General features: G+C 34.2%; 2 protein-coding genes across 2 annotated transcripts; both read left to right on the forward strand.

Moving 5' to 3' along the window:
• Window positions 1-254: 254 nt before the first annotated feature.
• LOC110692735 lies at window positions 255-6,186 on the forward strand. The gene is made up of 14 exons (XM_021869780.1): window positions 255-596; window positions 1,974-2,032; window positions 2,179-2,287; window positions 2,420-2,526; window positions 2,638-2,706; window positions 2,779-3,351; window positions 3,661-4,145; window positions 4,266-4,330; window positions 4,430-4,509; window positions 4,632-4,736; window positions 4,835-4,974; window positions 5,082-5,189; window positions 5,467-5,619; window positions 5,724-6,186. The coding sequence occupies exons 1-14, from the start codon at window positions 344-346 to the stop codon at window positions 5,863-5,865; spliced, it is 2,448 nt and encodes an 815-aa protein (XP_021725472.1). The 5' UTR covers window positions 255-343; the 3' UTR covers window positions 5,866-6,186.
• Window positions 6,187-7,386: 1,200 nt separating this feature from the next.
• Window positions 7,387-12,382, forward strand: LOC110692736 (serine/arginine-rich splicing factor SR45a-like). Its single transcript, XM_021869781.1, has 7 exons — window positions 7,387-7,526; window positions 8,032-8,054; window positions 8,201-8,305; window positions 8,528-8,633; window positions 9,617-9,766; window positions 10,406-10,481; window positions 11,904-12,382. Exons 2-7 carry the CDS (start codon window positions 8,032-8,034, stop codon window positions 12,098-12,100), a joined length of 657 nt encoding a protein of 218 aa, XP_021725473.1. The 5' UTR covers window positions 7,387-7,526; the 3' UTR covers window positions 12,101-12,382.
• Window positions 12,383-15,477: the final 3,095 nt, after the last annotated feature.

The raw sequence follows: 15,477 nt of genomic DNA on the forward strand, positions 1-15,477 counted from the left end.
TGACATTTAAATGTTATTAGTAACTTAAGTAGCCAAAAGCTACTCCAAGTAGCTTTTTTATTTTGGCTACTCCAAGTAAATGTGAACTGACCCTAAATTACTTATGTGTTTATTTTTAAATTAGAACATGTGCACGATGTATATCGTGATTGGTCAAAAGCCAATTAAGGAAGTAAATCATGGTTAGCCAAGCCACAAAGGCATTAAAGGTTACAAAGGCCACAAAAAAAGTGTCTTCCCATTTAAGGTAATAAATCATGCACAAAATAAAATCCTTAGTTGTCCTACTTTCTTAAGTAGAATATATATTTCCCATTAAATTTCCTCCAATTTCTCTCAAATCATGGCCTCCTCAATAAAACATTTCTACATACACAAAAACTTCAGCCTTTCCTCTTCCTCCTTGCCTAAGCATATGATTAGCAACCGAGTAGGCGAGTATCGCTCATGGCGGTCTTTTACCGTGTTGTGTGTAACTTTCCTAGCAGTAAGTTGTTATGTTACTGCTGAAAATAACTCTAGCGATTCTTACAGTGTTTGGAGTAAGAATTACACTCCAATTATCCTCAAACCATATGAATGGTCTTACCTAAGAGGTCAGTTTTTACTTTATTATTACCTGTATCTAATACACGGGATATAATTATTTTTGTTTTACGGGATCTTATTTTATTTAATAGAATCATTATGGAGAAAATATACCATGTAATTAAATTTTCTTATGAGATAATAAAGTTGATTATAGTTTCGTTTTATGTGAGTTATTATGAATGATCGGTTTGATTTTCTTTAAAAAAAAGGAGTTATGACAATTAATATATAAGCCGGGTGTAAGGATATTATTTGTTCATTTGATGATTAGATATTTAGATGAGTAATAATCAATAAAATGAGGAGGTAAAAAAAAACACTGGGTGCTTCTTGCACCTTTGTATATATTACCTCATTAAATACTTAAATATTATGTGCAACTTTTGAATATTTTATATCTAACAAATAATAGTCCAAAGTTGCACATAACATTTAACGGGAGTAGTACAAGAATTTCCAAGGGAATTGAATGGTTCACATGTAAGATTGTTTGTACATGAGATTGTTAGGATGTGTATTGTTTTAAAAAAAAATGTTATGTAATTATTTAAAATGTAGGTAAAGTCATACAACCGTTTAATTCTCTCAAAGCTCTTGTTTCAACATTCAAGCTTAGTCAATTCAATATATATCTTCATTCATCAACACAATTATATATATCCTATGTTGATGACTTCAAGGAGAATGAGTCAATTTATTAAACAGAATTCACCAATAAAGCTCTTAGTGGAGTCCAATTATGCATAGTCCAGTTGTTGAAAGTTTTTCCAACATTAGTAATGTAAACTAAAAATAGTGTCTGATTTTGTAGTGTGAATGTACTGATTATGCAGTATTAGTATGTAGCAAGTCATTTGATACTTGTGATTTGCAAACCGCTTAAATATATAATGAGGTGAATGATTTCCATATTCATAGTAATGATATGCAAATTTTACATATTAATTTTACATATTGTGGCCCAATTGAAAAATTGTACTAGTACTTTTGGAAGTTTTACTTTGCCTTGGAAGGCATGCTAGTGAAATTGATGATTTGAAATAATAAGTTTTTTTTTTTAAAAAAAAAAAAAATCCAACAACAACAATTTCACACCCAAATTATTTATAAAGCAATTGAGACCATGCTCGTATTAATTACACTTGATCAAGGAGCAAAACTAATTTGTTCGGCTTATTTACACATCCAAAAAAAAATTGTTAAGAAGAGTCGATAAATTGATAAGTTCAACTTAGTGAATAGAACGCACCATAACAAGTACTTTGTATTAATCTAACACGTCCAAAAATAAAATTCATTTATCTTGCCACATTCAAGACTACATAGCTTGTAAATTCCTTGTATGTAAATGTTTCTTACTTCTAAGTTTTGTCATTTCATAGTTGAGCTGCCACCGAGGTTCTCTGCCCTGACCATTGCCTTGAACACAAATATTGAACTAGTAAGCTTAATTCATACTAGTACATGTTAAATAGTGTTCATTCTAAGATTTCCAACACACTTATGATAATATGATTTCAAATTTGATAGTTGCCTCAATTATGTTACATTATGCATTAAGCTAAGCATTCTGTTTATTAATAACAGGATTCAAAATTCATAAACAAAAGGGGTGCATATCGACTTCCTACAATGTGTTTTCGACAAGGAGGTCCTCCTCTTCCAGATTTCTCAAAGGCTACTCTAAAAGACTTGGGTACATAATATCTTGTTTTGGATTCGAGTTTAAAGACTTAGTAAATTTCTATGCTAGTAGATATAGATACCCTTTTTCTTCTTTTAATTAGCTGAAACTTTTGATGTGTACATGCTTTGTTTCTTGTTGCAGTGCTAGATGATGTTTATGATCAATCAAGTAAGAAGCTTCGCGCTTTAAGTATTGATAAATGCTATGTTATGCAAGATATTATGTGGCTTACACTGTCAAATGAGCAGGTATTATGACCTATGAAAGTTGTATAATCTAATTTCATAATATAACATTGTACAAAAGTTTACTTTTCCTTAGGTGAACTTGTATTAAAGGTTTGTTCTTAACTGATGCAGATTGCAGAAGGTGTTCTGTTCATAGGTCTTTTCAATGGTATTGGACCAGCTCGAACTCAGTCTAAAATGGTACGCCTTTCCACTAAAACGTTCAAAGAGTTACAGTTTTGATTTTTAGTAGATGACTTTGAGAATCAACAGATCAACAGAGGTAGATCTTACACATTCAGCGCCTTTTTAAGTGTTGAAGCATGTAATAGAGCTATTTTCTGGGGACAATTCTGTGACAAGAAACTTCACCGGCTTCAATGTGTTCCAGTGAATAACCATGATGATAATACACAAAGTAATCAAGTCATTGGAGGGAGTGGACTTGCTTGCAGAAACCACCTCCATTCTTGTCACACGCCTGATATGAGTCCAAAGCTCTTCTTTCTGAATGTTGAAAACATGTCAGTGGAGTTGAGATTCTCAGCTTATGATATCAGATTGGGAAGTCAATCTATTAGCATTAATGACACAGGACATGTTGCGATGTCTTTGATCGTTTATGCAAGAAATGGTGCAGTCCCAACCAGTAATTTGTTTGATTACATTACTGATATAAGCAGGAATGAACTCGTAATTGAAACACCAAAGCTCGGTACTTGGTACTTCTACATCGTGCCTGATGTTACACATACTGCAAATGTTAGTAACAAAAGTCTTCATAAAACACCAGTAAAACAGCTCTGCTATTCCTTGAGATGGAAAATCCTGAAATATCCTTTACAGGTCAGTCTTTCCAAACAACATGCTTGTGTTCTCAGAATCTCAGTTACATACATTTCATTTTTATTGACCTTAGCTTAATAAAATTGCCAAGACTGTTGTTTTTTACTTGAAAATAATACTGTAAGAATCAGTTTTAGCAGAAACAATGTTAATTGGTAAACAATTAAACACAGTTTTATTCAGTAATACATCAAGTTGAAACAAATTAAAGCCTCATTTTGATAGTTTAAAATATCTAAAATCCAAGTGAAGCGAAAAGGGCCTTTTTATAGAACTAATACTTGTTATCTTTGACATGTAAATTTTCAGGAAAACCCCATTATTGATGTGGATGGCACTAAGCTATCATCGATTAGTTTTCCTCAAAGGATATCATTACAAGAAGATAACAAGGACTATCCATGGACATACTTTTTTGTGGAAGTTCCATCAAATGCTTCAAGCAGAAACATTATAATCGATATTGTGTCAAATACAAGCATAGAATATGAACTATATGCTAGATTTGGTGGTCTACCATCTCTTAAGGTGTATGATTATTACTATGCAAACCAATCAAGTAACAGCAATAATGGATTATCCTTGTTTAAGGCATATTTATCAAGCAATCAAAGGGTGAAATTCGATATAGTTAATGCTCAAGAAGGAAAATGGAGTTTTGGACTGATAAGGAGACCGAATTTTATGAAGAATTTGGAGTCTCAGACTGAGCTCTTCATTTCTCTCGAGTCTTGTGCTGATAGCTGTTCCGGTTATGGGACATGCAAAGATGTTGATGCTTTGAGATCTTGCAGGTCTGCTTTGTTCATTCATGTTTATGTTCTTTATACATATATATATTATACAGAACTATTCTGCAGTACTTTTCCATTTTCTGTTCTGATTTTCACATTTTTCCTTCACTGATTTTTCAGCTTCTGTAAATGTGATACTTTCCATGGTGGGTTTGATTGCAGCATAGAAATAGTACCGAGATCTGGTAGAAACCAAGAAGATATATAATTTCCCTTATAATTTGTTTTGTATTGCCTTTTATCATCTTTTCCTGTTAAGAAAATCCAACTTGAATATAATGCAGAACAGAAGCTTCAGATTTTATTTCTGGTGGTATCAAATGCAGCAGCTCTACTTCCTGCAATTTGTGCCCTCTGGATGAAAGTAAGGCCTTAAATATGTCACTGTGAAAATTGAAGTAGACTTTCTACTTTTATAGTTTACTTATGTTACGCGCTTTAGAGCCCTTCATAAACTAATCATATCATGGGACTACTTGAATGCAGTCTTATGCAGAGTGGGTGGTTTTTCTCTCTAGTGGAGTCGCGAGTGCTATCTATCATGCTTGTGATTTACAGTGGACATGTGTTCTAGAGTATGGTACACTACAAGTAAATATTCTAACTTTTACAATTATTGTATTCAAATTCATTTACTTAGGTTGTCATTGTGCTTGTGTGTCTTACAATCCACTTTCGAGTGCTTTCAGTTCATGGATTTCTGGCTCTCTTTTGTGGCTGTGATAAGCACATTCATATATATGGTTTCTGCAAGTGAAGCTATGAAGAGAGGCATTCTTTCAGTTGTGTGGATTCTCACAGCACTAATGGCGCTAAGTGATGCCACCAGGTTAGTTTTTATGATTTACTTGCCATTCAGCCAATTTTATGAGATCTCACCTTCATTAGCAAACTTGAATTTCAGTTATGATGTATCAAATTTGAAATTTTTTGCAGTTCCAGAAACATTATGTTTGTGATAATCATTGGTTTGGCGTGCCTTCTCATTGCATTGCTGGTAGAATCATCAGCCAAATTGATAGCATTCTCTACCCAATCTCAAAGGTTATTATAGAACTTCTTTAGATGATCTGTTCTTTCTTTTTTCGATTCTATCAATTATCAAGAAAAACTAGCTCCCGTCAAAAAAAAAAAAAAAAAAAAAAAAAAAAAAAAAAAAAAAAAAGAAAAACTAGCTGAAACTTATACAAAATACTGCACAATTTCATCAATACCTGCAAAATACTATATCGGATATAATTCTCTAGGCATCACTCTGGCACATTGCAATGCACACATATATAAAGTTCCTTCTAACATATATAATAAAATGTTTGTACAGGCCAACGATATCTAGTTCATGGCTCCTTGAAAATATGAAGAAATTGCTCAGAAGCTTTCGTTGGAGGTTTCTGATAGCGGGTTTTGCTGCATTAGCCCTGGCAGCAATAAGCTGGAATCTAGAAGACATTGAAAATTACTGGATATTTCACAGGTACAGAACATTCTTCTCCTGCAACAGAAATTACAGGCCTAATGTAACGAAAATTGTTGTAAACTTAGTTTGTTAGAACTAATATTATGCCTTGGTCTATACAGTACATGGCACGTTGCAATGTACACTGCAGCATTCTTCTTCCTTTGCTCCAAGGTCAACTTGCAAAGTGAGGGTTCGAAGCCTGATGAGTACAACGATATGGCAGTCGCACCAACTACATCAACTGACAGCAATATCCCCTGATATTTGTGATGTTGCTGTCAAATTGTCATAGTACAGAAAGTCAGAATAGGTACAGAACAAAACCAAAAGATTGGTTGATCATAGTGATATACTTCTAGTCTTCTACTATGTTATTAAGATGATAGACCGCCTCCAGAAGATTGTCAGGTGCTAAGTTTTTCTGACCGATATTTGTTACTGAATTTGTGATTAACTGTAAGCAAAGAGAATGTATAGCAAAATACAAAGAATTAAACAAATTTTCATGAAAACCATTTTAAGTTCTAATTGCTCTTTGTGTTTTCCAGCCTGCTTTCTGCCCAATACAACCTTATCCTTGATAGAACATAGAAACATACTAACTACTCAATCTCATTCATCACAAGTAGCTAAAAACACTACTTCGTATATGACTAGTCTCATTGCTTGAACAAAATCATTGAGTGATACCGGAGATAAGTAAGTGAGTATTTTATCCCGTGTGATGCACAATAATGTACGTGATGGTAGACGCATAGAGAAAAAGTTATTAAAACTTGTATAGAGAAAATTGGATTATGATTACAAACTCGAAATTGGATTATGATTACAAACTCTTCTTTCCCTCTCTTGAATATGACGATGACTGTTTATTGTTGGAGGGGTATTAAACTCAATAAGGCCAAGGGAATCAAACATTTTTGTATGCAAAGATTTTAAAAAGTGAATGATAACATTTTAACTGTGTGATTGACTGATTGTCGTTTAGAGTGCTTTTTCTTTATTTGTCAAACCACTTAAAAAAGGTTCTATTACTGATGGTTACATCAATGCATCTATCTATAGTTTAGTAATGTAACAAATACATTGGTAGGGTAGACTATTAAAGGTTCTAGGATGGTTATGTAAATTCTTTGCTTTGACAGAAAACATAATTAACCAAATGCAATACCATGTTTTTAATGTGAGATATTTAAGGTGGGGTGTCACGTGATAAAGACATAAAGTCTTGTGAAAGACTATAACTTTTAAAGATATACGTATTACAGAAGTATTTTATATCAAAAAAGATCCTAGAGGCTTTAGGCCCGACCTTTTTGTCTCTTCTCATGTTGATGGAAAGCCCCTTGGGATCATTGTGTTTAAGATTGAATTTTTCTTCTAGCAATGTTTTGATGTTTTCAAACTTAAAAGCTCTCTACTTGTGAAAGTATTTCCCCAATATCTTTTGACTTTGTTATTCTTTTTTTTTTTTTTGGTTCCACCCGATTTACCTTTTGGGCTAATCTGGATTCGAGGATTAGTTCTAAGGGGTTTAGGTTTCAGTGCTCTCCTAATTGTTTTTGCAAGGGATCCAATACGGGTCCTCCCTACCAAGTGTAGTCTCAATCACCATTATACCTACAGTCAAATTAATCTGATCTGAATCTATCTAATATTAAATTAAGCAATAAGTAATACTACGTAATTAATTGAAAGAAATTGAAGAGAACAAGTGCTAAATGCAGAACGCTGACATTGTCCCTTCACTCCACTTACAGTAAAGAGTAATTAGGACATTGTTTTGGCAAGAAAGGAGTTACTGTACAAGCTAAATCATGCTACTCGATTAAACTATTAAAGCCCCCACTTTTTTCTATTTCCTTCATTTATCCTCAAAAAAAAATTCATCAACCCACTTCATTTCTGCTCCTCGAATCAAGGTAACTCCTCTTCTCTCTCTAATTTTCAGTTGTAATTGTTGTTCAGTTTCTTCAATTCTGCCCCTTTTCTTCGCTCTATTATGAAATTGTATTTCAATTCACCAAGAACCCTAGATTTTGTAAATCCAGAAAAAATCCTTTTTCCCCACAAAATTTCAACTTTATTTTTCCTTTTTACTATCTTTCTCTTTTTTTTTGTAACTTTTAAGCTCTATTTTCTTACAATTTCATAACCCTTGAATTGTTTAACTGACTATTTGAAAGAATTTGAAGGGAACTGAAAAAGGGCTGAGCTTGCCTCTTCGTTGTCAATTATTCACTTAACATACAATCTACCCTATGAATTATACATAGGGGGGGAATACATAGGGTAGATTTTTGCTCTGGAAATTTGGAAAAAATTTAAATTTTTTGTATTCAAATTGCAGCTTTTCTTTTGTTGAATGTAGTTATGATGTGGAGATCTTAATGATATTTTAATTTTTGTTTGTGTTTTATGATTTAGATGTCAAATTCGAGGGATGAAAGGTTAGTTGGTTGATTTAATTGTTGTTTATTATGAACATTTTATGTTTTACTATATGTTAAATTCAATTGATTATATATGTTATACTATATGTTAAATTCAATTGATTATATATGTTTTACACTTTTACTGCATGGTGTGTTATTAGGTCTCCGACACCAAATGGCTCTGCCTCACCTGTGATCAATCCTAGGCATCAAAGATCGAGATCAAGGTCGAGGTCAAGGTCACCTCCCAGACGTAGTCGATCTGGGTATATATCATTACACCTTTATAATGTTTAGTCATTCTAACATGTATTTGATAAGATAGATTATGGCCGACATTGAAATGGAGAAGAAAAATATGTGTGATGTTGAACTAGAATTTTTTAGTGCATAACTAAGCCTTATACAATACTTGTTTAATTGGAATTTAGGTAACTTTGATTTTATAGTTTGCTCATTTTCTGGTTTATTGGATTATGTTGTTTTAGGAGCCCTGAAGATGCATCAAATCCTGGAAACAATTTGTATGTGACTGGCTTATCCACTAGGGTTACTAACAGTGATCTCGAGAAATTCTTCAGCAAAGAAGGGAAGGTATGGATCTCTTTTGGTATCAAAGTGCGCAATTTTTGAGAAATGGGTATCCTACTTATAGCAAGTTTAGGATTTTAGTGTTTTTGATCATGCTAGCTTGCTAGTGGCTTTGTGTAATTGGATATTCTTCCCTGTATGTCATTGGAAGGAGGGGGGCATCTATGTGGTTTTGGTAGCTGCAATCATCCTCTTTCTTCCCTTTAGCTTTTAGAGCAAGATGAAGTGAAATGAAGTGCTTTGAGATGTTAAATGTGCTTCTTTTACTGAATTGAGTGCAAAAAGAACTAGGCTATATCAGTTAAACATAATTCTGTTGCTTCAACTTTCCAATTGCCTTGTTAACCCAAACCGGCCACATATGTGTCTATGTGATGCTGAGAATAAATATGCATACCTATCCGGATATCTATGAATCATCTTTGCAAATGAATTGAAAAATGGAATATCTTTGTTAGCCTGTTAGGTACTTCTAATGAGTTTGAGTTACATACTGTACAGTTTGGTGCATCTCCTTTATAACTTGTTGAAAATCAGGATCCCTGATGATCCAATAGTTCGATGTAATAGTAATTTCTAATACGTATATAATTGCCTTAAAGCTTGAAAATTTATGTTATCTGGGTGAGCTATAATTTCATTTAGCACATCTTGACTGGCTATTACTCTATTAGTAATGTATAATTCTTGATTCTCTTGTGATGTATGGTTACTGTGGAAGATTTGCTGATATTAAAGGGTGGAATGCTTCTTAGGAGGGGAGGTAGGGGTAACGGAGAATTCCGGATTCCATGGCTTAGTGCCTAAAACCTCTGGCGATTGATTTAGAAGCCATACAATCGTTTTAGAGCATCTATATTTCCTACTTTACTTTTTAAGCTATACAAAGAAGCATATTGAAATACAATTATTTTTATTATATGTTTCCTGTAAAACCTTGTCTTGTCTTTGAGTAACATTGTATTAAGAATTTGTCACTTTTGTAGGTCCTTGAATGCTGTTTGGTTACTGATCCTCGCACCAAAGAATCCCGTGGTTTTGCATTTGTTACTATGGAAACTAGGGAACAAGCTGAACGATGTATCAAGTATCTGAATCGATCTGTGCTAGAGGGGCGACTGGTCTCAGTGGAAAAGGTTTGTCTTCTTTAGGGTGTCTTTGTCGATAAAATCTGTGTGAGTTTGGTGCTTTTTAGTTTCCCCCCTGCATAGATTGTTTTTTAATTAGTTTTGGCAGCAGGTTATGAAATTGTAGCTCCATCGAAATCAATCTATGCTCTAACAGTTGACTTGTCCCCTTCACGACATGAGCTCTTCATCGACATTGCTCATCGATTTGAACCGACTAATTGCAAGGGGTCTATGCCCTCAATCCCATTTCTTCATCAGATAGCAGACACATCATCGATGTTTTAGACCTACTTTAATTTTCAAAAACCGTAAAAATGGTAAATAATTCAGTAGTCTCATTTTTATGGTCTCGCACTTTCAGCTGTAGTGAGATGTTTGTGTGTCTTTTAAAGTCGGAGACCTTTTAAAAGATTATGTTTTCCTGCTTACCAATGCATTGACAAAATTGTGGGAAAGGTGTCGATGAACATGAGGTAATGTGGGGTTTTGTTATTTGTTCTATTACCGAGAATAAATATCTTTTAGAACTTGCATGCTATATCTTATACCCCTTTGTCAATGTGATTCGCCAGAAGAGGGAGGTAGTTCAACTGTGATGCAACTTTTCTATCCTATTTGATGTGACAATTTCCATTTCATCTGTAGGCAAAAAGGTCCCGTGGGAGGACACCAACTCCTGGTCGATACCAGGGTCTAAGGAAAGAACGAGGACCACCAAGAGGTATGGGACGTGTTTGTTAATTGAAGTTGTGTTTATATCTTTCATAAATAAAACTAATCCTAGCTTTATCTATGTTCTGTTCACAAGTCGTATTTACCTACTTATGCTCTCACCCACACCCTCAAATGGATATGAACACTTGTTCATGATCCTCAAAAACAGGATAACAGCCATAGCATTCATGTGAAGTTCACAAATACTGAGAAAGACCACCTATGGCATATAAGCTGAGCTTACGAATAGAGTCCAAAGCCTTAGCTTACCTTCTATCTGTGAATTACGCTCTTAGTTTCATGAATAGTACTATGTCAAATGCTAATTGACAAACATATTCATATTCACATTTCACCATGGGTTTTTTCCTTGTGTGAAGATAACCTAGCTATTAGTACATTTATGAAAGGACAAAATGTCCAATTGCACATATAAAAAGACCTCTTCTGGCCTGTTTCAAAAAAAAAAAAAAAAAAAAAAAAAAAAAAAAAAAAAAAAAAAAAAAAAACCTCTTCTGGCCCTGGTTCTCCCAACAGTATCTTCAATTCTTTTGACATGTGCCATCTAACTGCTTCTGGAGATTTTACGAGTACTTAAAACAGAGCATCTTCTTACACAATATCTAGGTCAATTAAAAATCAAAATACTATTAAGAGGGGAAATTAATCACAGGCAATTTAATTCCAACAACAAACCCCCTTGCTCTCCTAGTCCATAGCCTGATAGCCCACACTATCTGTCTATCCCTTTCTACTACTGCTAGTCTGCTACCTTGTCCACCCACTCTTTGACTTCTTAATTTTGTAACAAGCCTTGTTACCGAGTTACCAACACATGCGTGGGGAGTGTTAATATTTTATTAACAGTAGATGGGCAGGGTTATTATCATTAACTTAAGAAAGCAACTGCTCGTAATAGATATTTTAGTGATCACAAGTTTTCATGTCAAAGTAGTATGGTCTTTCCAAAATTTAGTTAACATCAAATTTAGGCGATCTTATCAGGGGGATAGTTTGTTTGAAAGAAATGGATATTTCATGCACCATTATGATCTTGTTTTTTTTCCGTCTGTAGATTTCTGCAATAATTTGTTAAGATGAAATCTTTTTTCTTTTCTTTTTTTCCAAAATCAGTATTGGATATGGTCAGATTTTTATACAGTAGGAATTTGAGATTGCATAATTGCTATTTTGGTTTAGACAACATCTGCTGACAAACTTCATAATGTAGTGGGTTGGAATTTTTTATGTCTCTTACATTCCTGATTTTCTTAGAAAATTTGCATTGTGGTCCTTTTGGCTTTAATTCTTTCCTTCTCCAGATTGGGTCTGCAAGCACTTTCTCTTCAATCCACCTACAATTTTAGTTAGATATGTTGAGAAGGATTCACTTACTCATTGATGTACACTTTATCTGAAATTCCTGCAGGTCGAGGTCGTAGACGGTCTCGCAGTTTTTCTCCTCGCCGACGGTATGATAGAGGTCATTATGACAGAGATCCTTATCCACGTGACAGGCGAGGACGATCACGCTCTCCCTATGGAAGAAGACCAGATGATTATCCTGACACGTACCGGAGGCGTAGGGAGCGCTCTTTGTCAGCGGGTCGCGGTGGCTACCCATGAAATCATTATACTGAGATTCACATGTGATTTATAATTTTATATCGCTGTTGTTGTACTTAGTAGCTTTGGGGTACAAACTCCTTAGGTTCCCACAGCTACACCTCACAATGTGTTGCTATGAACTTTTTAATGTCGTGTTCTTGTGTTAGAATGTTTTAGATTGATGGAACTCGTGTGTTCTCCATGACTTTATTTTAGGCTTGAAACTTTGGTACATTGGAAAGTGACTGTAATCAATAGCTAAAAGAAATTCTGCTGAGGTTTTCAGTAGAACTTGCACTATTTGATCTTGTCACAAGGTATTATACAAAAAACAGGCCTCAATTGACCAGCTCTTCTAGTAGCAAAACATTGAAGATGGATTATTGAGACGAAGCATCAAAAACGATTATCTTGCATAGAAAGAACTTGGAATGATATTTCAGGATATTAACATACAAAGACACAAAGTACTTAAGCCTTAACACAATTAAGAATGTGCATATTGTAACCCAAACACTTGATGTAATACACTACAAATCAATGAGCTTTAGACTAACGGATTGAATGATTTATACTCTAAAGCACTAATCTAAAATCCCTTGCATAAAAGGAATAGAACCAAGCTTGGTTTTAGTCTTTGATAACACTAACTTGTATTTAGTATTGACCTCGAAGTCATGAGTTTAAGTCCTACTCGTATTATAGATTATTTACGGATTAAATTCTCTTAACCACCTACGCGTATGGGCAATATGGCTTGAAGCACCATTATCTTAGGTCTTTGGTTTAGGCTCACGACCATTACCTAGTACCAAGAAAATAAACATAAAAATACATCTACTCAGATACCATAGTACGGACTACGCAGTACAAAACTACGTAGTACTCCGTATTATTTAAATAAAACTACATAAGTAAAGTAGTAGTAGTAGTATGAATAGGCAGAAAAGAATCCAATGACCTGACTATTGTAGTACACTGTACTGCAGAAGTGGATATTTTTTTGATAAACATCAGATGTAAAGGAGTTGATACTGACCACTGACCAGGCCTCCTAAAATAATTTGGCTTATTACGACATAATTATTACTATATAAGTATATAGTCATTCCTAATTTATTTTTACTTTCAAGTACTCAATTTGCTAATTAAGGGGCTAATTTGTTTAACCAAATTTGAGTTTACAAGACTTAGATAAAATAATTGGCTTGTTCCTGACGGTGAAGCCAGTTGATGACCAAACTTTTTTTTTATATACAGTACTCCGTACTTGGGTAAAGTGTTTCATAGAACAACACATCATAATTTCATAGCTACAAGTGGCTTGACATATCATAATTTCATAGCAATTCACTAAAGCAAATTCTCCCTCAAAAGCCAAATTGTAGGGATGGCAATGGATCTAGATTCGGATCCGTTTTGATGGACCGGGTCTAGATTTAGACCCTATTTTTAAGATCGACCAAATCCGACACATAAACCCATTTTTTATAATTTATTATTATACTTTTATAATTTTAAGATTTATATGAATTTTTTTGAAAATAACATCACAAATTTTACAAAAGATCGATTATAACACCACATTTTCTATAACTTTAATTATAACACTATAAAAAAAAATCAAAAAATTTGATTTTACCACCATTTAACGATTTTTTGGATGGAATGGACCCACAAGGCCACAATGGACACATGTCAATATAACATTGGTTTAAAAAAAAAAAAAATCCCTAAACCCTAACCCAGCCCCACCACCTACAACCATGAACTGTCGCCGGCAGCTCCAAAACCCTAACCCAGCCACACCGTCGGCACCCCAACCACCAAAAAACCCAGCGAAGCCGACTTTAAATCATCCCAGCCACCGAAAAAGCCACCAATCAGTGGAAACCACCACCACAAACCATTGAAAACAACCACTTTCATTTGTCTCCACCGCGAAATCGATAGATTTGGGGCAACGAAGGTTTATTTCGGCCGGTTTGAAGGTGAGGGGTAAGTCCATGAGTTGTTTTCGGAGAGGGGCGAAGGGGCTAGGTGGTTTTCGCAGGGGTGGATGCGGTGGTTGGGGGTGATTTTCGGGGAGGGGGAAGGGAGAAGGGGATTTGCAAGGGGGCTAACGTCGGTAGATCGAGGTCATAGCCGGTGATTCCGACGGTGAAGGAAAGGTTTCCAACGGCAGTGGGGGTCTCCTGCGGTGGAGTCACGGCCGCCAGTGGTGGGGCTGGTGGCTGGGTTAGGGTTTAGGAGTTTTTCTTTTTTTTTAATTTTTATTTTTATTATTATTTATTTATTTATTCAAATCAATGTTGTATTGACACGTGTCCATTGTATGTTCCACTAACAAATTCTATCCAAAAAAACCGTTAATTGGTAGTGAAATCATTTTTTTTTTTTTTTTGTGGTATTATAATTAAAGTTTGAGAAAATGTGATTATTATATCAAAAAAGATTTAAATTTGTGGTGTTATTTTCAAAAAAATCCTTTATATATTAATTAATTTGACTAGTCTTATATATCAATATATTCATTAATTTGACTAGTCTTATATATCAATATATTAATTAATTTGACTAGTCTAATATTAATATAAACCTATAATTTTCTCTAGTATTAGTACTTTGTTATTATTTTTTGAATAGCACATACTTTGTTATTATTTTATGAACTAGACTTTAATCATTTTTTAAATTAATGATATAATCCCCGTCAAAAAAAAAAGTTAATGGTGTAATCATGTAGATTTATATTAATTGAACTTATAAATGTATAATTTAGCTCCTTTTGTACAAATAAAACTTTTAAGGGTAATAAATTTTTAAAACAAAAAAGAATACATGCGGAACCGGACCTAGATCCATGTTCTTAATAGAAATCAGATCCAGATCTAATTCGTTGCCATTGCTAAAAAAAAGGGGAAGAAATCCATGTCCTTAATAGAAATCAATCCAAATCTAGTCTATTGCCATCTCTACGTACAAGAGGGGAAGAAGAAAATTATATCTTTTGAATGAGAAAAGATCCTCCTAAAGTGAAATAATTTTTATTATTATTATTGGTAAAGATAAGGACTCTGCCAGGCCGAAACCTCTCACAAATCTTCCCGATCTATATTAGCATGCTAGGCACATTAGGAGTTTGGGGGGAGCCTTAATGAATGATGGATCGAGTCAGACTGAAGTACTTCCTTGAAAGGGAATCCTCACCCTAAAGTGCCTTTAATGAGATTTGATCCCACCACACCCTCAAGATTGTGAGATACATGTTTTACCATTAGACCAAACTATGCTTGGTCTCTTAAGGATAACTTAAGTAAAACAATGTTAATATAATCAATGCTTAGCATGTTAACCTGTGGGTAAGCCCGTCCCGTCTGTAGATTAGATTAGAA

The sequence above is a fragment of the Chenopodium quinoa genome, unplaced genomic scaffold (assembly GCF_001683475.1).
Source record: "Chenopodium quinoa cultivar QQ74 unplaced genomic scaffold, ASM168347v1, whole genome shotgun sequence".
NCBI classification, from domain to species: Eukaryota; Viridiplantae; Streptophyta; class Magnoliopsida; order Caryophyllales; family Amaranthaceae; genus Chenopodium; species Chenopodium quinoa.

Bases quoted from the DNA above. Each gene is read 5' to 3' on its own strand.
- LOC110692735 (XM_021869780.1), top strand. From the start codon at position 344: ATGGCCTCCTCAATAAAACATTTCTACATACACAAAAACTTCAGCCTT. The intron at 3,352-3,660 runs GTCAGTCTTTCC...GTAAATTTTCAG, and splicing joins TCCTGAAATATCCTTTACAG to GAAAACCCCATTATTGATGT. The intron at 4,737-4,834 runs GTAAATATTCTA...GAGTGCTTTCAG, and splicing joins TAGAGTATGGTACACTACAA to TTCATGGATTTCTGGCTCTC.
- LOC110692736 (XM_021869781.1), top strand. From the start codon at position 8,032: ATGTCAAATTCGAGGGATGAAAG. The intron at 8,055-8,200 runs GTTAGTTGGTTG...GTGTGTTATTAG, and splicing joins TCAAATTCGAGGGATGAAAG to GTCTCCGACACCAAATGGCT. The intron at 9,767-10,405 runs GTTTGTCTTCTT...TTTCATCTGTAG, and splicing joins GACTGGTCTCAGTGGAAAAG to GCAAAAAGGTCCCGTGGGAG.